Genomic DNA, 21,959 nt, shown 5'->3' with positions numbered 1-21,959 from the left:
TAGACTGTCATAGCTTGGCGTTGCCACCTAAACGCTTTATTAAGTTGGTGGCCCTCTTACATACAATTCAATAGATATGGTCACACTTTTTAGGCAGCCCTAGCACGGACACAGTTCTTGCGAAACCGCACCACGCATTGCGTTGGGATTGTTAGAAAAAATAATTTTTGTCTTTTTAAACTGTTGTTTTTGTTGTTCTGCGTCCAAGTAATGCGGCTATGTCCCTTAGCTTTGATGGGCGCTCCTGCTGCTGCTGTAACCAAAGTAAAATCTCCAGCGCCGTTGATGAGGCTGTTGCCGACGTCGTCAAAAAAACCAATTAACAGCTAATTCACCGTTCCGCTGCCCTTCTAAGAGAAAATAAACGGCACACACGTATAATGGGCATACAAAATGATCTAATAGGCATCACGGTACGTCGCCGTCGTCTAATCCTGTGTACCATGATCACGAGCATTGTGACAGCAGCTTTAATAATACCATCAGTAAATGCATTAACATCAACCCAGACGAAAGATCCAACCGAATCAGATTTATTGGTGGCGATGCCAGCACCACCAGCAATTCCTCACTGCGTAGAGCAGCAGGAGCGTAGCATTGGACGAAGGTAAGAAGAAGCACAGGCATGTTAGCTGCGAGGAATACATACAGTATGTCAATAAAGTGTTTTTACTAACAAAAAAAAACTAATTTTTTGGGTTTAGTTGAAAATAAATGTACCTAAAAGTGAGAATTTTTTTTCAATTATAATTTATTTCGATTCTATATTTCTCCTAGAACTTAATGGCAAAAAGAATTGTTAAATAACATTACCCAAACATTTTATAAAATTAAAAAACTAAAAACATTCACATTTTATGCTGTCAATAAAGTGTTTTTACAGCTACGGTAAATTGTTTTGCCGTTCTCTTTTGGGTGATCCCGTTAGATTTGGGCCCATGCGTTTTGGCTTCTCTTGTGTCTTCGACTTTTCTTGTCATTTTCTATTGCAATTTATAACGTTTTGCTTTAATTTTATGAAAAATAAAATGCCAGGAAAAAGAACAACTTTTGAAGTCGCTCAGCTGGTGTATTATAACCATCAGATGGGACGTCAAGTCTCGGAACTGGCTGATATGTTTAATTTATCAAAAGCAACGATATACAACATATTAAACAGAGCCAATAAGGAAGATAGGCTAGAGGCAAAGCCAGTATGTGGTCGACCCTGCAAAATTTCTGACAGAGATAAGCGAAAAATTCTGAGAAAAATTGAGAAAAATCCACAAATTTCGCTTAGGGATATTGCTCAGGAGTTCAAGGAAGAAAGTGGTGTTGATGTGTCACATGAAACTGTCCGAAAATTACTGAATTCCAATGACTACACATCACGAGTTGCCAGGAAAAAACCTCTACTATCGGCGGCGAATATTTTGAAGCGGCTATCGTTCGCTCAAGTCCATGTAAATAGTTCGAACGATTTTTGGAGTAACGTCATATTCTGTGACGAAAGCAAGATGATGCTATTCTACAACGATGGGCCATCCAGAGTCTGGAGAAAGCCACTAACAGCGTTGGAAAACCGCAATATTATTCCAACCGTTAAATTCGGAAAACTATCAGTGATGGTGTGGGGGTGTATTTCGAGCAAGGGTGTAGGAGATTTGACCTTCATTGAGAATACCATGGATGCTAGACAATATCTGAGCATTTTACAGACACATCTCGTCAGTAGTGCACAGAAATTTGGATTCTATGAGGACAATAAGCCAATTTTTAAATTTTACCAGGACAATGACCCGAAGCATAAAGCTCATATGGTAAGAGTTTGGCTGTTGTACAACTGTGGAAAGGTGTTAGACACTCCACCACAAAGTCCAGATATGAATCCAATAGAAAATGTGTGGTCATATTTGAAAAAAAAAGTCGCAAAGCGGAGTCCAAAATCAAAAACTGATTTAAAAGCTGCTGTACTGGAAGAATGGCAGAAGATTCCAGAAACATACATACAAAACCTTATTGTTTCAATGAAACGGCGATTGCAGGCTGTATGTGACGCTAATGGCAGCCACACAAAGTATTAAAAAAAAATATTCCTGTTTTTTTAACATTGTTATTTAGTAATAAAGTTTCGTGTAAAAACACTTTATTGACAGCATAAAATTTGAATGTTTTTAGTTTTTTAATTTTATAAAATGTTTGGGTAATGTTATTTAACAATTCTTTTTGCCATTAAGTTCTAGGAAAAATATAGAATCGAAATAAATTAGAATTGAAAAAAAATTCTCACTTTTAGGTACATTTATTTTCAACTAAACCCAAAAAATTAGTTTTTTTTCGTTAGTCAAAACACTTTATTGACATACTGTATGTATGTGCGTTCTGGAAAGTTCTCATCAAAAAGTGCAAGTGAAAAGAAATGCAGTGCAGCAACTATGTATTGTCATAACTATATAACCAATGGGGTTGGACAGTATTTCTCGACGTAACAACTGACAAGCGATTATAAGCACAACAATGTAGATTGACGAATAATTTAAATTAATTAGTGTAGCTCATAAATGTAAATTAATCCTGGCACAAAAACAAATGATGTCGAACAAATTAGACGCATGTTCTAGCTTATCAAAGCGACGGTGAGTCATGTTTCAAACGTACAACTATAATTGTCTGTTTACCTTCACACAATTATAAAAACGATATAAAGAAAAGAAACAAACGAAAACTCAATCTGCTTAGAAAAATATACGTGATTGTACCGCGATTGGCTTCAATATTTGATTTTTAACAAGCTTAAACTAATTTTGAATTTCACCATTCTTGGCCTTTGCTTTGCTGTCTTGTAAGGCGTTGGGCCTGCTCGCGTCGTTGCGATTTTGCTAGTGTATGTGGCAATATTAGTGTGAGCGTGTACCTGTTTGCGGCGAAGGCCTAATCATGTTTTGATTGATTGTCTCAACTAAAAAGGTTTCCTTCTCAAACCCTCTCTCTATGGTTGCAACATTGATGTGCTCTTTAATTGTTGGTGTAACCGCGACACTGTTCACTTGAAGCGTATATGTGTATATGTAAATATTGTAAACATTCACGCTTCATTAGGAGTTTCTTTCTAGACTAATGTTTCTAAAGATCTCGTGACAATGCACGGTGAATATACATTTACATACATAAATACATCGTTAAGTACCCTATTAATAAAATGGTGTCGCCCATAAGCTAACTAGTGTATTTCTCACCTTTTTCTCTTTCAGATTACTCTATATAACTACACTTGATGGCCGTCTCAGCGCCTTGGACATTGCCAAGTCAGGCAAGATGCGCTGGAGCATAGAAACGGGACCAGGTCCACTGATCTCATCGAGCATACATCGCCTAGAGCTAACCAATAATGGTCAGTTTGTGCGCATGATACCATCGCTTAGTGGCGGTATTTACAAATTCGATGGCGACTCCATAGATCCCATACCTATTACTGCAGAACATTTGCTTAGCTCCAGCGCTAAATTCAGTGATGATCTTGTTATCTCCGGCGGCAAGGAGACGCGTAATTATGGCGTATCGATCAGGACTGGGCAGCTGCTTTACGAGTGCTCCATCAATGGCTGCGTAAATTCCACAAATGAGGGGCGTGCCATTGACGATACATATGAAGAAAAAGACAAGGAAGAGAATAACCAAAAGCAGCACGATGACCAATTACGGGATGAGGATGGCTACATTATCCCACACAATTCGCTCTTGGATGATGTTATTGTAGTCCGTCGCCAGACTCAAACAGTTCGTGCAGTGGAGTCCCGCACTGGCATAGAGCGTTGGAATTTTAGCGTTGGACAACACGAGTTAAATTTGATGCGCGCTGATGATTGCCATGAGCAGCCGCGTAGTGACCTGGAATTGGCTGTACTGGATGTGGATATTAGAGTTGTAGTGCCAGAGGGCATTATATGTGCATTCAGCAAGAGTGATCCGGAGCTGATGCTCTGGAAGCATCAGGTGAGTAAAAAAAAAACATTATTTTTGCAATTCCCTCTTTTATGAGCATTTAAATTGTAATAATTAGTTGTTTAAAAAAATTATCTAAGGGTATTAATCAAATTTTTGCAGTTTAACAATCCCATTGTAAGTGTCTGGAAAATAAATGCTGTCGATGAGCTAGAGTCCATCGATCTATTCGCTTCGGCGCATTGGCAGGCCGAACAACAAGACAAGCCTAGCCATGCGCCTTCCATCTATCTGGGCATGTACGAAAAGCAGTTGTACATACAAGAGTCCGTACATCTGCGCGAGGAAATAATGCAGCAGTCAGAGCATTACCAACAGCTGTCGCGAGATACTAGGCTTATGCCTAAAATACCTTGGCGGCCAATTGCTGCCAGCGGCAACTCACTTGTGCTATTCCGAAACGAACACGACCAAGTGGTAATTGAAGACGGATATGGAAAAAACGAATTAATTCCATATGACGAGCAAAACATAGCAGTTGCAGCGCAGTCAGTGCTAAATGCCTCGGAGTTTGTCAATGGTAATGGCTTCTACTTTTTCGCTGACACACAAGGTAAGGATAGTAGTGCGCTGGAGTGCGGCACTAATGATACGCCTAGCGGATTTCCCGCCATAGAAACGCCGCCTGCCAGTAACGAGACAGCTAGTAACTCGAAAGCGGGTGGTGGAAATCATAGCATCAATGATGATCTAGGCTTCAGTTTGGATGATATTGATGCCCCCGTTAAAGTAATCATACTCTCGCTGTGGTTCTGGTGGAAGGAGATAGTGGTCATTGCGTTTACCTCAGCAGTGCTGCTCAACATGTTTATGGGTCATCGCAATCAGCGTGTGGAACGTGAATACCTCGTCATTGAGCGCCATGTGCCAGTTCAGACGGCTGTTGAGGCAACGGAAGCATCTACACAGGCACTCTTAGGGCCAGTAATGCCTTTGACGGGAACACACCACCAACAGCGTGGTAATCGCATCAGCTTTACAGGTGGCGTCAGTCGTACGCAGCGCTCAATTTCGGAGTCAACGACGAATTCCGGTGAACATTTTACCTCCCGCTTTCAAACTGACTTCGATCTAATGCAATGTCTTGGCCGAGGGGGCTTTGGTGTCGTTTTTGAAGCAAAAAACAAGTTGGATGAGAACCATTATGCGATTAAACGTATAACGTTGCCCAATAAGGAGTCATCGCGGCAGCGAGTTCTGCGTGAGGCTCGGACTCTAGCCAGCTGTGAGCACCACAACATTGTTCGATATTTTCACGTAAGCCAGTTTCGTTACATTATCTAAATAACGTATTTAATAAAAGTTTTTGTTTATATTTTTGAATAATATATAGTCATGGGTAGAAACTCCGCCTGTAGGCTGGCAGGAAGAGGAGGATCGTAAGCTGTTAGCACATGAACTGTCTACATCTATACAAATCGAGACACCCGATGGCAGTACCTTGCCATCATTTATAAATCACACGGAAGATAAACATCGCCAGCTGATTTCGTGGGTATCAGACCCCGCTAATAGCACTGCTTGTAGCTATGAGTTGGGACATACCGAGAAACATTTCAAACAGATAAAGGAATACAACGATGATGAGGAAGATGATTCCCTCATTGAGTTTCGCAGTGAATCACAGTCGGCTGCCCTGCTTGCAGACGTGGAAGACGTTGAGGAACAGCACCAAGGGCAAATAAAATATGACACCCAGTGTCCTGCGCAACGGAGCTCTGTTTCTATTGATGTACACTCTGCATCTTTTGATTTAAAGAATATCAATTACACTCAACATCAGCTATCAAATTCATTTCAAATCGAATCAATTCGCTCCAAGGGCAATATCAGCGACACAGACGAGGAAACTGAAGTATCACCCAGGCACAAACCGCTGACTTTGGCACTGTCCCAGAATCACAATCAGCAGCTACAACCAAAGTCACCCAATAGCAGCCAGGTGGCGTTGCCGAATGCTACTGTACAGAACGGACTCATAGTGAAGCCCAACAAGGTTTACCTATACATTCAAATGCAACTGTGCCGCAAGGAGAGTTTGCGTGATTGGCTGCGAGACAATCGGACCGAAGCGCGTGCCTCGCACATCGCCCATATTTTTCACCAGATTGTAGACGCGGTAGACTACGTCCATCTTAAGGGTCTCATTCATCGGGATCTGAAGCCCAGTAACATATTCTTTTCGCAGGATGGACAGATCAAAATTGGTGACTTTGGGCTTGTTACCGATATGGCGGATATACCCAACATATTAAACGATTGTGGTGACCAATCTGGTTTACCCTCGTGCGCCCGCCATACACAATTGGTGGGTACACACCTATACATGTCACCAGAGCAGCTGCGAGGCCAAAACTATGACTACAAGGTGGACATATATTCGCTAGGCCTAATATTTTTCGAGCTACATGTTTATTTTTCCACTGAAATGGAGCGCATAAAGACACTTCGTGGTTTGAGAGATGGCCAGTATCCAGAGGCTTTTGTCAAACAAAATCCGGAGCAGTATGAGCTGTTGCAAAGGATGCTCTCCTCGCAGCCAGCGCAGCGACCGCAAACAAAGCAGTTGAAACAGCAGCTGCATGAAATTCTGAAACTCCCTGAACAACTGGTGAATGGGCAGAACGACCAGGCAGCAATTGCGGCGGCCACGCATCGGTTGAGTCGTAGTCGCACTTTCAGTAGCACCAGCGAACAGCATCAGTGATAGAGAATAGAGCCAGAGGAAGTTGGTGCACGTAGACCTAAAGTTAAAATAAGTCACATTTGTTTTAAGTTATGATTCTGTTGGACTAAAGTAACAGCAATTGTTAATCAGGGCACGTAGCCTACTATTTTTTGTGGTCTAACCCTGATAAGCCATCTTAATAGACAGCTAATTTTAAGTTATTCATTTTCTTCATGTATATTATAAGAGATATTTAAAATTAAATTTTAAATAAGGCAACTGCAAGGAGTCCGTTTTGATTAAAAGACTTAAAGTAAAAGAGATACATTTGTATGTAATGATATGTAACTGGGATATAAACTCTTAATAATTTGTAAACTTTTCCCAAAACTAATTTATTGGTTTATATCAAATGATTATTTGTACTTTTCACAAAATAGGATCTACTTATTGTTTGTTTAATAACAACTAAGTTAAATAAAAAAAACTATATATATACTTTGTGTTCGCTTCAGCTTTAATAATGTTATTTATTTATTGTCTTTAATGCAACCGACCTTGTCACACACTATAATTTTGAGTAAAAATATCCAAGTTTAATATTTCGGTTACGGTTGTTGTAATCCCTTTCCGAATGTTTAACGATTTTTAGATAATACTGAGGATCTAAAATTGTATAAGATGTTTCCATTTGCGATTGTAGTTTAAAAGTTATTTACACTTAAGTTTTTGTGTACTTGAAAGAAGTATATTTATATAACTTCCCATCACAAAATACCCAAAAAATTTTCAAAATACTTATATAACTTTATTCTATTATTATTATTTTATTTTAGTTTGCAGCTTTCCAAAAACGTTTTCTACATTTCTAACGGATTAGTCGTTATATACTTGCGGGTTAACGCATATTGCAAAAACACAATACATACACATGGCATAATATAAGCACATATATAAGTACTAGTACTATAATAATTATTAGTTTGAGGCTTCTTCTTCATTGCTTAATAGTTATTTGCGGTGTTTTTTTCTGTTTGTGTGGTTAGCTCTTTTGAATTAACAGTGTTATATATTAATTTTAACTATATTATTTATGCGATTTTCATTGCATTAAAATAAGAGATCATTAGTGTCCTACTTGTGGACATGTGTACTCGTATATAAGTGCCTTAACACTAATTGCTACCACTTCACTTAAACTTTTTTTGAACGCACTAAACAAACAAAACGCGATTGAATCATATTGCATTTGAGTCATTGATGTTTTATTTATATGTTAATTTGTAAGTACATAACTACAAGTATTTACGTTTTACTGTAGCAGGCAACGCGTTGCTTAAATTTAGTTCAACCGCAATTTTGTATTTTTGTATATATTAGTTGGTTTTTCATTGTGAATCGGTTTTAGCATATTTTATATTCAAAAATTAACAGCCATTTTGACGAATCCGTAATCTTTCGAAATTATGAAAGAAAACTAACTAAATACATGTACATTATTTATTATAAAGTACAGTACGTATATTTTATACAAATAGTTTGATGTCCGCGTAAACCATTTTTGTGTACATTAATGAGCAATTTATATAGATTTTCAGTTTGGCCGAAGGTAATTTTATGAATTTTGATATTTAATGAACACATTTCAACAAGTCAATGTATTTGGCTGCACATTTGTATAACTATTATACAATTTTCGGGTAATTTTACATATATATTTTTTATCAAAGCATCAATGCTACAGTTTAAGGTTTAAATATAATTTCAACTACTTTTTATTTTTAAACATTTGTGTCGCTTTAATTTAAACATTATTATTGCCTATGAATTTTACCCTTCGCTAAATTCAAAAATGTACGTGGCCACATCAATTGTGATGCAAATTCACATTATTGATAGGCTTCTTAATCTCGATTTTAATTGAGCACTGAACTTGAGGTGATTTCATTGACCGACCCGATTGGCAGTGCGCTCAATTGTCTTCAGCATAAATCACTATAAAGACTCACTAGTTTTGGTGTTTGTTCACAGTTCAAGTATATTGCTGTAAACATTGATTAAATTTAGTTATGTAATGTGTTTGCCTTTTATATATTGCAGTTACGAAAGTTTTGAAAGTTCTATGTACAAAGTCAGACTTGATTGCTTATCTTTCGAGTTTTGTTGAGGTAAAGAAAGAGTTCGGTATAGATCTACGTAGATTTGTTGTGAAAATAGTAATTGTTATTTTTAGGTCAGCAATTTTATTGTGGAAACTTAACAGTTACCTACCTAGTGAGCTAGGCAATATTTTTCTAGCCCGAAAAAATATACATATATTTGAAAATAAATATGAGTTCATCAAATGTGTATTTGCTCTTAAATTAACAATAAAGCAATTGTTTTCTTGTGCGCTTTATAAAATTGCAACGCTAATTTTAGAACTAATCGGTCTATTAAGAAATACTTTTTTTTTCGGGTTGCATTGGTTAAGGCTTGATGCTTTAATTATTTGTAGTATTTTGGCGCCAGTTGGCGTTAAATACAATGTAGCGCTAAAAATTAAAGATTAATTAAAAGAAATTGTTTTAAGGCAACAATTCTTGTTTTTTTTTCCTTTTCATTTAATTTAATAATACTTAATTTTATTGTGTCATTTTTTTAAATGAATACAATAAATATAAGGGCTGAGAAACTATTAAACTGTTTGCTATCGTGTTGAGGCTTTCGGCAGTATTTAATAAATTGCTGCAATAAAACAATTTCAATTGCATTAGCATTTCTTATAAATATTTAAATACGTATTTTTCTAAATTTAAAAGGGTGTATTATTTATTTATTTGGTAACCTTTAAAGGGATTCTTTTTACTTGACTTTAACAGACATATTTATCGTCTTGTGCCTAATAACTAATTCTTGAAATGATCACAACGTTAATGAAGTTTTATATATATATATATATGTGTGTATACACTATTTTGCCTATATATATCTAATGTATAAGTATACAATTTATATTGATGGATTTTTATTTTATCGCTCCTGTTGTGTTAACAATATTTATTCGTAAAATGTATTGTAAATTATGGTGGGATTAATTGCCTATTACGTACAAAAAATAATATAATATAATTCAAGCTTTCCATTAGCAGATTTTTAACAATTGTAACGTTTAGAATTTCTTGTTTTTGTAAATGTTCCTATAGTTTCCGACATACAACTTTGAGACTTAACATTGCAATTGTGAATGTATCAAAGGTTGCTAGCGATGCAGCTCAGAGTCACAATAAGCAAGGATGGAATAAATGTTGGATCAAATAAAGGAGCGAGCATAATGTTCAAATTATGGAAAAACAAAAGCAAGGACACAATGGCCAACAAGAATAAGGTGAGGCAAAGATAGAGGGCATGAGCTAACCTGCAAAGTGTGTCGGCAACAAAATATATTGTATATATAAATAAATACATATATAAGCGTATGCTAAAAGATGCATCAGTAAGCGCTTGAAAGGGGCCATTATTGTTGACGTAGTTAGCTCTCAGTTACTATGCTAAAGAGAATGCGGAATCATCGGCACGTCCCAGCTCAGCTGAAACACTCGCTTGGGTATTATTCTCTAGAATAAAATGCTTGTTTAAATAACTTATTCAGCATTTGCTAGAGTATTGTGCAGCGTCCTTTATTTCTAGTCGATTGTGAGTACTCAGTGCCAACAAGAACGCCGACAGTTGTGCCGCTGACGCCACCGCTTCTGCAGCCCATTAGCTCGCGAAAAACGTCGCCGATTTTATAGTTGTATCTGGAATCAGCAAATATGTACTTCATGGGCAATTCCTGAATTTACAAAGGTTCTTTTAAGAGCTACTCACTGTGCCGAACACTCTACATATCCACAACGCCAATGCTTACGCACCAGCGTAGAAATGTCCTTGAGCTCCTAAAAGGCATAACATTAAAGAGTTTTGAACGGCTAAAAGTATTTATATACTATTTAACAAAAGTATTTAAAAATTGATGAAAGCATTAAACAATACCAAGAGTTCGCACTTATTTTGAACTTCATCTATTTATAAACACAAATTAAAGATTAATTATATGTTTGATGGGCCTTCACATACCTGCGAGTTAGCCTGGGCTTCAGAAACATTGTCATATTTATTGCCCACCACAATTATGCTAAAATCACGATGACTGAAACTATCCAAGATTTGATCTCTAATGGAGCGGCAATACTGCGAACAATTCCCACAAATCTCTTAACTAGGCAGGAGTCAAAATTACTTGGTTGGCCTACCTGAAACGTTTCCAAATTGCCCATATCATAAACTAGAACATAGGCGTGCACCGTTCGCAGCCCCAGCGGATGTCCATTATTCCATTCAGCAAAGTTATCAGCCGGAAATCTCTTCTGGGAAGGTCACAAAACATGAAGAAACATTTGTATGTATTTTATTTGTCAGAGTTCATAACAAAAGTATTACAATACGTAGATAGTGACCTCTTATGTATACCATAAAAATAACAGTATAAACGTATAATAGTAAGTTGTGAAGTTCTTACTAATCCAGGTCAATTATCATGTGGAAGAATCGCGAAACACATTTGTATAAAACTTTTGGGTCTACCATCCGATCGATCCCAAACTCATTTTCACACTTCACGAAAAATATGCATACCCACAAACACATTTACATATATGCATACTACTATGCCTGCACATGAAATGCATATATATATATATATATATATATTTATATATATACATACATACAGTCATGCATACACATACAAATATTTATTCATTCATACAAAAATAAAGCCTTTTCGATTTTCGTTACAATTTCTTAATAAAACTTGAAATTGTGTCTATTTATTTTATGATACTTATTACTTCATTTGAATACTCAGCCAATGTCATTGATATTTTAGCTTTTTCTTCTTCTTCTGCCTGTTGAGTAATGTTCCTGTCGGTGTTTAGGCTAATATTGGCTCAACTAACGATTTGTGTCGGCAGCTTGTCTAACATATAAAAGAAAAGGGCACAAAAGCTACGAGCGACGTGTGCTTTCTATAAATATTTCTTGTGGAGTATACAATTGTCAATTTAGTGTGTGGTGGTATAAGGATGTGAAAAGAAAAATCTGTTGGAGAACAAAACGCTGTCTACACAGTTGGAAGCCATTAGAGTGGACTTTGAGTAATAACTGACCAGCATTGTAGTTGACAATGAAAAATGTACAATATTCCTAACGTTTATTCACGGGCCACCAGGTCTTTAGCTAGGGTACCTGACAGGAAACTATTTGGCCAACACAATGTGATAAGAAACAAAAAAAAAACAAAAAAAAAAAAAAAATTAAACAATCAACTAAAGAGAGAGGCTATCTTTGGTGGATTGAATATTTTTTACCCTTGCTGGCTCTGACATTCGCGCGGTCTGAAACATTAATACGGATCTAAAAATGCAGCATTAACCCAAGGGACTAGTTTGCATATAAAAAGGCATAGGGATATGGCAACACCGATTTTGCTGTTGACATTTATAAAGAATAATAATAATAAGAACGCTTATTATATACATTCTGTAACAGTCTGTTGGTATACGGTACACAAATAAGTTCACGCCAAGGTGGACATAATTGAATTGAAAGCCAAGGAAACTAGTGGTATGTTTCAGGCGTAAGTGGGGGTATGGTAGGAGGGATATGACCAATGTTCAATGTTTTTCATATTTTTTGGTAAGCTTCATTGAGAAATCGAGATGCTTGTTCTTTGGCATTTCTTGTATTTAATTGTAGTATATACTGGCGATATTAATTAGCATATTATACCCGTTACAAACATATACGTTTATCCATCATTATAAGTAAGTTATATTTTCTATATATAACACTGTTTGTCCTGATTGACTGACTGACTGATTGCACGATAAGACGTGTGGAAAAATCGCGAACAGCAGTTGTATGCAAGTTTTTTGCTTACCAACCGATCGGCTTCAAAATTCTGTTTCAAAGATCTTTGTGAGAATGTATTTGATAGGTTTTTAGGTGGCAAATGCGGGTCATAGGTTTAATAAAGGAAAGTTTGTTTCTCAGCTTCAAGATTCTCAACGCAAGGCTAACATGGGCGAAAACTGTTGGTTCTAACACTTGGTTCTTTATTCGATGCACTTTAAACATATTTTTAAATATACTTCGTGGAAAGGAAACATTTTTAGCATAAAACTTTGCACGGGCAAGGCCGGGCAATACCCGCTAGTTATTTATAAGGTAAGTGTACAGGTTGATATGTTGTTAAGCTTTGAATTTGCACTCACCTGGGGAGGAACATCCAGTACCATCAGCTCCCGTATGCAGGTATCGCACACCAGACAGTTTTTATAAATTTTGCGATGAGTTGTCGTCTGATGAGTCTTTGGGAAGTCATGGTAAAAAAATTGCTGTAAAGAAGTTGCATTCAGTAAATAAATGGGAAATAGTTAATATACGTGATTTGATACTCCGCTAATAATAGTATATGTACTCCGTGCTAGCTTCAAGTATATACAAAAATAACTTTAAAAATGCTTTAAACGCATATAAAAGCGTTCTAATGATTCTAATGCATTCTCATGTAAACATCTCATATGGAAGTAATTGAAGCTTTTAAAATACATTTAAGTATGTTCAGAAAAAGGTCATTCTGCAAGCGCGAGAACACTTTTTTGCGGTTCACCCTTGTCTAATTACAACTTTTAATTCACAAAGACATAAAATGCAGCGTAAATGCAGTGATGCATCGGTGAAGCGAAAATCAAATTAGCGCTGCTTCCACATGCATTCAAATGCCATTAGTAGAAAATGAGGCCGAATGGAGGACAATTCTATTAAGCGTTTAACCTCATGTTAAAACTTTAAAGTTTCATCGGTCGTCATTTTTCACATTACCCAAGCAAAGTAAATGTTGAATATTTATTTGTATACAAAATAAAATTATAAAAAATATATTTTATGAATTAACCAGGTTTCAACTAGCCTTAAATTTAACTTTAGTTTTAGTCACTACATATATGCATAACATTACAACAATATTATATGTGAAGATAACACTTACCTGTAATATGCTTGTTTTGCCGACGCCAGTAGCCCCCAAAAATGCTGCTTTAAGGGGGCCCTGCAGCCATGGCGGCTCTCCACCACCCTCCAGAGTGATACGCTATGCCGAAATGCACTTATTTTGTATATGTATCTCCATTTCAATTGAGATTTTTGTTGTATTCGCTGGAATGGTGGTTGCTGTTGTTGGTTTTTGTTGTGATTTTGTCGCTGATCCTTTTGTAGCTGCTCCTGTTGCTGCTGTCTTATTATTGGCTGCTGCTGTTTTCGCACTATCACCGACATAATCAACGCTTCGTATACTACCGATCAATAGCTTCTTAGAATTTGTTGGTGATATTGTACTACTCCACATTATATAATTATTGTAATTGCAAGTATGGTCGTTATTTCCCTTTAACGACGCCAGTTTGATTGATGCCTTATTTATTGTAAAGTTTAATTACCGATTCTATAGTTCGACGGATAGAGAATGCATAGCTTGAGTTGTTTTCCAAAACCTTTCCGAAAAATATATGTATTTATCGTTTATTAATTTAAATAAAAAAATTACAATTATAATTTTGTTCTATATGCGATAGTTTTGAGAAGTGAATAAATATACTTTAAATAAAAAATAAACAGTTTTAACATTTATTGTGATGATAAGAAAAACAAAAATATATATACATATATATATCATGATTTGGAACAGAGTGCAAGCTGTTTATACATAGAGAAGTGAATAATGCTATTAAATATAATTTTTGTTGTTTATGATTGTTTATAAAAAACTGAAACCTGCCTAGGTCAATTGGCAAAATATCCCCGCGCCGCAAAACTTCAAACTTTTTCAACTCTATAAGTTTTAATTGGTAGGAAAAAAATGACGTCTATTAAAATAGTTTATGAAAGTATACAAGGGCAAGCGCTTGTCCAATCAGCCACATATGAATATATAAGCAAAGCTGAAGTTTATGTAGATGCGGCTTATGTAGTTTTTATATTTTCTTGTTTGTAAATGTGCACATCTATGCATCATAGATACATATCTACATCTATAAGTTTAGCCGTGTTAGCGTGGACTACGTGTAGGTTAGAAATTAAAGGTGTTTTTTTCTTATTCTTACTGACATTTTGATTATTTTATCTTCGCACAACATGTACACACAGTATATCCTTGACTTTATGGTTTTATTGCATTGTATTACTTTTTTGTAATATTGACAGAATATATTCCCACACAAGTCATGCTAGTCATGCCTAGCGACACTTTAAATACATTTCTTTAACCTTCAGCGAACACCGATCCGAGCACGAGAGGATGGCACAAGTAAGATATCCAAATGAAAATCAATGTTGGCAACTTGGACATCAAAATCGATACCTACACGTTCAATGTCAGCAGCTACAGCCGCAGGTGAAACCCCATAAGCCATTGGGGTCCACTAAACGAAGTGGTCTACGGGACATTATTGTTGGTGGCAAGTATCGTCTGTTGAGTCCAATAGGCAGTGGATCCTTTGGGGAGCTATACCGTGCCTCTGGTCTTCAGTGCGGAGAGGAGGTGGCTGTAAAACTAGAAAGCAGTTCCGTCAAGTACCCACAGCTGCCGCGCGAAGCAAAAATATACAATATACTTCGAGGTGGCGTTGGCTTTCCGCATATTCGTTATTTCGGCACCGAGGGCATATATAATGTGCTGGTTCTAGATTTATTAGGTCCTACCTTAGAGGATCTGCTAAACTTTTGTGCGCGAAACTTTAGCTTAAAGACGACACTGATGCTGGCGGATCAAATACTGGCTCGTGTGGAGTACCTGCATATGAACTGTCTGTTGCATCGAGATATCAAGCCAGAAAACTTTCTAATGGGTTTAGGCAGTCAGCGAACTCGTGTTTTCATGATTGACTTTGGTTTGGCCAAAAAATACTATCGTCCCAGCACCCGTACACATATCAACTACTATGAGCGTCATGAGCTCATAGGTACAGCTCGATACGCCTCGGTACATGCCCATTATGCAGAGCAGGGACGTCGTGATGACTTGGAGTCCGTGGGCTATCTGCTGCTCTACTTTTTGCGTGGTCGCCTTCCTTGGCAGGGCATCAATGCCGCGACACGAATACAAAAGTACGAGAGAATTGCCGAGAGCAAGTCAACGCTGCCATTAAATATATTATGTTCGGGAGTACCCACCGAATTCTACTTGTATATGAAGTACTGTCGCAGCCTACACTTTACCGAGCAGCCGGACTACGTTTATTTGCGACAGTTATTTAAGGTGTTGTTCCGAAATCATTTTCTGCTCTATGACTATCTCTACGATTGGGTGGACATTAATTTGGAGATGGCGCATAATAAACGCATAATGCCACAGCAGCGTGGTAAAGATCGAAATCAAGAGGAGGATGTGGAAGAGGTGCAGAAATCGGATTCGCGTCGTCTTGTCAAAAAAAAACGCCACCACGAGCAAAAGCGACAGAAACAGTAATCGGAGCACCTGGTAGAACGATGCGTTATCCGTTAATTGACTGCACCATAACTATATTTGGCATGCATTTATCATTTTTATGTGTTTGTAAGAATGTTTATAGAGGTGTAAGTGTGGGAGTGTATATCCTTTGTTCTTCAAATCAATTCCCTATGGCATAATTGTTCCAACCACACTAAACCGTGAACCTTTTAGCTTATTAACGAGAGAGGGGCTAAGCCTTATCAAACAAAAAATCAATAGCTTTTGTATTCAAAACTAATTTAAACTGGTTCACTTTGATAAGGAATGGGCTATCTCTGGATTACAACTTGGTTTAATATAAGTTCAGTTTTAATATGCTATATATTTCGCTATGTTATAAAATATTAATAAAACAACTTCGATTTGACAGGGCCAATTTCATTCGATTGAAACGAATGAACAATCAGAAAAGTGACAAATAGCACAATGAAGAGTTCAGTATAGATAATCCGTATGCAAACGGGGGAACCATGAAGCACAATTATAATTGGCAAAGCATGTTGGCTAAAGGGTTAATTACAAGCGTTGACATATATGAGGAATGGAGGTCAGCCAAGGCAAGGCAATGGCAAAGTAGCATGCTTAGTCACGCTGCAATAATATGGAATGGAGCATACACTCTCCACACACAAATCCACATATGTACGTATGCAAGATACACTCATACACACAAATGGCGACTTAACTATTTTCAGCCCCGAAGCGATTTTACCGACCTCTCTTCATGTGGGTGAGTGCGTATTTATCTAAAAATAGCATCCTGGTAACACGACTGCCGCCCACACGCTTCGTTCCTATGTCTTTGTGCTTGCGCCTGGCTGAGCAGAGTCTTGGGAACCGAAACCAAATCCCTCAAATAGCACATATAAGATCCGCAAAATTGCCGCGTGCTGATGCATGCCTAATGGCAGCAGCTGAGCACATTCACTCACTACAGTGCGTTGGAGAATAACAATTTTGGGTCTCCATTTAATTTTGGTTTTCGATAAAGCATTTGAAATTAATTTTAAAAATGTATAATTTGTTAATAATTAAAGTAAGGGGACATGCTCAGGTCCATATTTTAAGAGCCAGTACAGCTAATAAGCTGGATGCAATTTATTTTTATATTGGTTAATTATATAAATATATGTATAAGTAAAATAGTATTTAAGTTTACTGGTAAACAACTGGTTGGCTGGTTGGTCAAGCAGCATCTAACTTTATTTTTAGTCAACCATTATAAGTCATCGAAGTCAGCCATTTATGAAGCTAACATATTTTGCATTGCATACTTTTCTGGGCATCTTTTACACAACGACAACAAGCACTACTGAGAGGGATGATCTGTGTTCATGGTTTTTGATTGGCTTGGCAATTGGCTTTCCAGCAGGTAATGCAAATAAGAAAAGCAGCGATAAGATTGAAATACCTATAAACGAGAGTCAATAGCCAGCAGCGGTCGCGCTGTACGTTATATGGGGCGTATAATTAATGTGTCAGAACAAAGCTTAAGGCTTTTAAATTCGCATAAATTGGGTATACGCCATGCTGCTAATGTCGCTAATGTTGACTTGGGCTTGAGTGTGAGCGTGGCTGCAGTGGGAATTGAGTTGCCAGCCTTTTTTTTTTTAGTTTGTCCCAAGAGATGACATTGTGCCGGTATGTTTACTCGCCGCTTTATATACCAGAAAAACCAAATGTATATATAAAGCAGCATCAGGCAGTGTGTAAGAAGCTTGGATTGTAACAGTCTAATAATATAATGATAGATAGAATCATTGGGAAAGAGAACTAATAATATTGATTAATTAATGAAAGTTTTAATAAGATATATATTTCAGATTCATACTTTCGCCACTCTATTCAATTATGTATTATTGGGTATATGCTAATTAAACAAATATTTGCCAGTCCTGTTAATACTTACATTTCAAGGGGCTTAAAATTCAAACTATTCAATGCCCTGCCAGTCAACACAATAAGCGTAAGGACGAGACAATGCTTGACTAACTTATTGAACGTTTTATCATAATTGCAAACCAAATACTGATATAAATATTATAATCCAGGAACAGAAGAAGGTAGTGTGGCATCTACTTCTGAAAGCTTCTTCTTTTCTTATTGTTGATTGCTTACACTGTCATGACGGAAGGGTTACTTGGGTTTCTGCTTAGCGATATGCCGATTGTTACCGATTTTTTAAATTAACATTTATTCTTGTCAGTTGTAAGTTTGTACAGGTTGTATTATTAATGTATTTCAAAGTCGATTGAATGAAATATTCAGATTGTTTAATTGATAAGTATTTCTAGGTATTGACGTGTCTCTAATTATATATGAGAATAAATTAAACATTTAAGAGTCTTGGTAAGTAGTTGCAATGAACAAGTATAAACGAGGCCTCAGATTTTTCTAAAGAAAAATAACGATGTAGAAAATGTCACAACTAAAAGTCAATAATTTCCAAGCAACTAGTGCGACGTCAGCCATAATAAAAGCAAAATTTGTAAAAATTGAATTATATACAAGGGATAATGGTAAGGGTGGACTATTGTTAAGCTATTCTTAATGGGAAATTCCAGCTACAAACATGTCGTCAGTGTTGGACGCTTAGAGGTCAGTGTATCATTTAGTTGTGTAAGAGCTGATAAAACTAAGTAAATGCATGGCCAAAATTGTGCATACGCACCGTATACAAAGTATTTCAGTGAAGTAAGACAGTAACAAGATGAATCTAATATGTTTCATCTTCTTACTGTCTTACTTCATTTTGATACTTTGTTTACGGGGCGTATGCACAATTTTGGCCATGCAAGTGCATATGCGGTTATAAATATTTTGAAAGTTTTGAACAACTACTTATAATCCTCACTTGTAAATTGCGTTGTCCTGATTTCGACATTTTCTTAATTATTTTTTGTGATTTTTTAAGATAAAAAAATATCAAATATCTGTTTAGTTCAATAACAGTTATATGGGAAAGTATCAATACTTTGCGTTGCATTCAGTAATTAATAAAAAACATAACCAACTTAGTCTACACAATAGGTATAAGTATGAATAGAAAAACAATTTTAAAAATTTGATCGACATTAACCAACCTTTTATGTTAATGCAATTGTAACTTGCATTTAAAGTTCCGCACATATGCAGATGCTCCTTTGGAACAAAACAGGTAATCCATCATAATTATGCATTTGATTGTTGTTGTTTTGTTGTCGTTTATTTAACGGAAATATTTTTGTGTTGTGTTCTTGTCTTGTCGGTATGTTGCTTATTGGGGATTATTGCTTCTTCTTCTGGTGGCGCTCTTTTTATTTTGACAACAGCAAAATATCCATGTTTGAATAACTGAAAACGTGACAACAACGCTGTTGTCACCTGGTAGGAAAGGTACGGTAATTGGCTAAAGGGTCAAAGCTATCATGCCTTGGTTTTGTTATTGTTGCTGTCACACGAGTATCTTTCAAAGGCGACCTTTTTGTTTGCGTTCTATAGGATTATACAATGTGCCGACATCCAAAAACCGCCGCGAATACGGGTGTGACAACAAGATGGTGTGTCTAAGCACCCATTTTGCTGTCGCCCAAAACAAAAAAAAAAAAAAAAATTTGGTAATAAATACATGTTTACTTCAAATAAAATTTCTATTTGTTTTTCTCTTCCGGCTTGGATTTCGATTTCTTTGCTGCGCATGCCGTGTCTGAGCAATCTTTAAGATGGCATACTGATTAGGGTAGTTTTTTCTGGTATTTAAACTCTTCACAGGGCCCAATCTATCTATTCTATATTGTAGTCCCAACATTAATTTAATGTGCTTTATGTATCGCAATAAAATCAAAAGCTATACATCAAGCATCAGGGACATTTGGGGGCATATCTTCAGTGCATATGCATTATATCGAAAGATTTTAGCCTGGGGTAACGTTTGCTATTATCATTGTTGTTGGTGTGTTTCACTAATGCTATTTTAATTGCTGCCGATGCGGGTGTTACGTCCCCGCTGTTACATGCACAGTCAAAGGGCACATAATCGTAATTTACGCGCGACCATAGGCGTCATTGAAACGAAGGAAGTTGATTTTGTAGCTGCTGATAATGATGATACCTTATGTAACTAACGCTGCATAAATCCGTGCACAAACACACCTATACAGGCTTCATTTCCACACATACACATACAGGCACACAAACACATACAGAAACAAATGCCTCTACTAGGCTTTCTGGGCTAATTTTATATTTATTTCTTTGATATGATATTGTGCGAGTATATTCATAATGGGAAATGATTTTTTGTATCAATATTTTTAGTAGCAAAACTTTTTATTTGTACTACAACTTTTTTCTTGCGCGCTTTCAACACTAGCCATGGGCAGCACCAGCGACAAGAACATGTTGGGGCCCTTACTTTGCCGTAGGACATTTGGTCTGATTTTGCTGGCAACGTATATATATATATATATATATATATATATACAGACATAGACATGAACAGAACACACTTACACATACGCACACGTTTTGCGAGTTCGGTTACTGAGGATAACAGGGCTGCGGCTGCGGATGCTGCTGACGGTTCATGTCGCGCCGATGGACCATTTTTGACTGGCTTCGAATCGAAGTGATTTTAAACACAGAGATCTTATAACAGTCACTGCTGCTCGTTCTTGTTGTTTTTGCTGCACCTCACTTCTCTTTGGGCAAATCAAGAAGAAGACATTGAGAGATTCTGATAAAGAGAGCAGGAATGCGAGAGTCTGACCCTTGTTGCATATGTTGTGTTTTATTTTGAGTTTTGCGTTACCCAGTTTAGTGTCTACGGAAGTTGCCAGATAGTTCACTATAGAGTTAGATTTTTATCATAGTTCATTGAATCAAATTTCGTAGCAAAATAGTTGCTTCTTAAGTAATTTGATAGTTTGCCTGTAACACCAGATTAAAAACGTTTTAAAAGAAGACTGAGGAAATTTGGAAACGCAATAGGCGCCTATTTAAAAAAAAAATAATAATTAAAATAATATCTATTTTAAATATAAGTCTATTTTACTAAGTTGTAAGTGGTTGTTGTACTGCGATTGCGCTAGACTTATATAACGTACAACCATCTGGCACCATTCATGTCTTCTAAATGTTCCCTTGTGCACTACTCTTATATCTTTCGCTCTGTCAATTCCTCACACACACGCACACACACACACTCTCTCTCTCTCTCTCTTTCTCTCTGCCTTCTCTACGGTGTTCCTATCTCTCCTCGTCAACATTGTCTCATTTTGCCGTTTGTTGACATGCGCACTAATCATCAGAACAACTTCGAAACTGAAACTGGCAACAGCAACCGTAACTATTCCCTACAATAGCCATAATCTACTTATTTAGGCAACCGCAGGCAAAACTCGTTTAGTTTGCGCGTTGACAATTTTGTGGCAGGCAAGAAACATACAATCACACACTTGTACCCATGTAAGCAGACGACAGACACAGAGACAATATGTATGCTACATATGCTGGGATACCAGACCAGGAGCATTTCTTCTTTAATATGGACAAGTGTTTGGTAAAAGCATTGACCTGCTTACACACCCACATAGCACACACACACACACATATACACAGCGTCGATTTATGCTGGGCAGAGCAGCAGCAACAACAACATCAATAACAAATGGCATATAAATCTAATGCTAAACTTTTGACACAGTCTCGGCGTGGAGCCATGAAGGTATTTCCTCCACATCCGTTCAGACTGTCAGACAG

At 36.9% G+C, this 21,959-nt stretch overlaps 3 protein-coding genes across 9 annotated transcripts; 2 read left to right on the top strand and 1 right to left on the bottom strand.

The window, feature by feature from the left end:
- The first annotated feature begins 96 nt into the window (after nucleotides 1-96).
- PEK (pancreatic eIF-2alpha kinase) lies at nucleotides 97-7,043 on the top strand. 2 transcript variants are annotated; one of them, XM_002056723.4, is made up of 4 exons: nucleotides 97-607; nucleotides 3,231-3,972; nucleotides 4,084-5,238; nucleotides 5,315-7,043. In XM_002056723.4, exons 1-4 carry the CDS (start codon nucleotides 381-383, stop codon nucleotides 6,686-6,688), a joined length of 3,498 nt encoding a protein of 1,165 aa, XP_002056759.1. In that variant the 5' UTR covers nucleotides 97-380; the 3' UTR covers nucleotides 6,689-7,043. The 2 variants fall into 2 exon arrangements, with proteins under 2 accessions (XP_002056759.1, XP_015026231.1); XM_015170745.3 differs by lacking the exon at nucleotides 97-607 and adding an exon at nucleotides 2,460-2,615.
- LOC6633050 (ras-like protein family member 10B) lies at nucleotides 6,377-20,921 on the bottom strand. Its single transcript, XM_002056722.4, is given in 8 exon segments — nucleotides 6,377-10,428; nucleotides 10,499-10,566; nucleotides 10,748-10,861; nucleotides 10,924-11,037; nucleotides 12,946-13,068; nucleotides 13,722-14,223; nucleotides 19,304-19,583; nucleotides 20,712-20,921. Coding segments are annotated over 6 exon segments (918 nt in total). The 5' UTR covers nucleotides 14,079-14,223; nucleotides 19,304-19,583; nucleotides 20,712-20,921; the 3' UTR covers nucleotides 6,377-10,286.
- Nucleotides 14,881-17,289, top strand: LOC6633049 (casein kinase I). Of its 6 annotated transcripts, none has more exons than XM_032433912.2 (4): nucleotides 14,881-15,035; nucleotides 15,111-16,862; nucleotides 16,916-16,950; nucleotides 17,047-17,289. In XM_032433912.2, the coding sequence occupies exons 1-2, from the start codon at nucleotides 15,027-15,029 to the stop codon at nucleotides 16,194-16,196; spliced, it is 1,095 nt and encodes a 364-aa protein (XP_032289803.1). In that variant the 5' UTR covers nucleotides 14,881-15,026; the 3' UTR covers nucleotides 16,197-16,862; nucleotides 16,916-16,950; nucleotides 17,047-17,289. The 6 variants fall into 6 exon arrangements, with proteins under 6 accessions (XP_032289803.1, XP_032289802.1, XP_070062775.1 ...); XM_032433911.2 differs by having other exon boundaries at nucleotides 14,887-15,035; nucleotides 15,108-16,862; XM_070206674.1 differs by having other exon boundaries at nucleotides 14,916-16,521; nucleotides 16,591-16,862.
- Nucleotides 20,922-21,959: the final 1,038 nt, after the last annotated feature.

This window comes from Drosophila virilis, chromosome 2 (genome assembly GCF_030788295.1).
Source record: "Drosophila virilis strain 15010-1051.87 chromosome 2, Dvir_AGI_RSII-ME, whole genome shotgun sequence".
Lineage (NCBI taxonomy): Eukaryota > Metazoa > Arthropoda > Insecta > Diptera > Drosophilidae > Drosophila > Drosophila virilis.
This window is presented reverse-complemented; position numbering and strand designations above follow the sequence as displayed.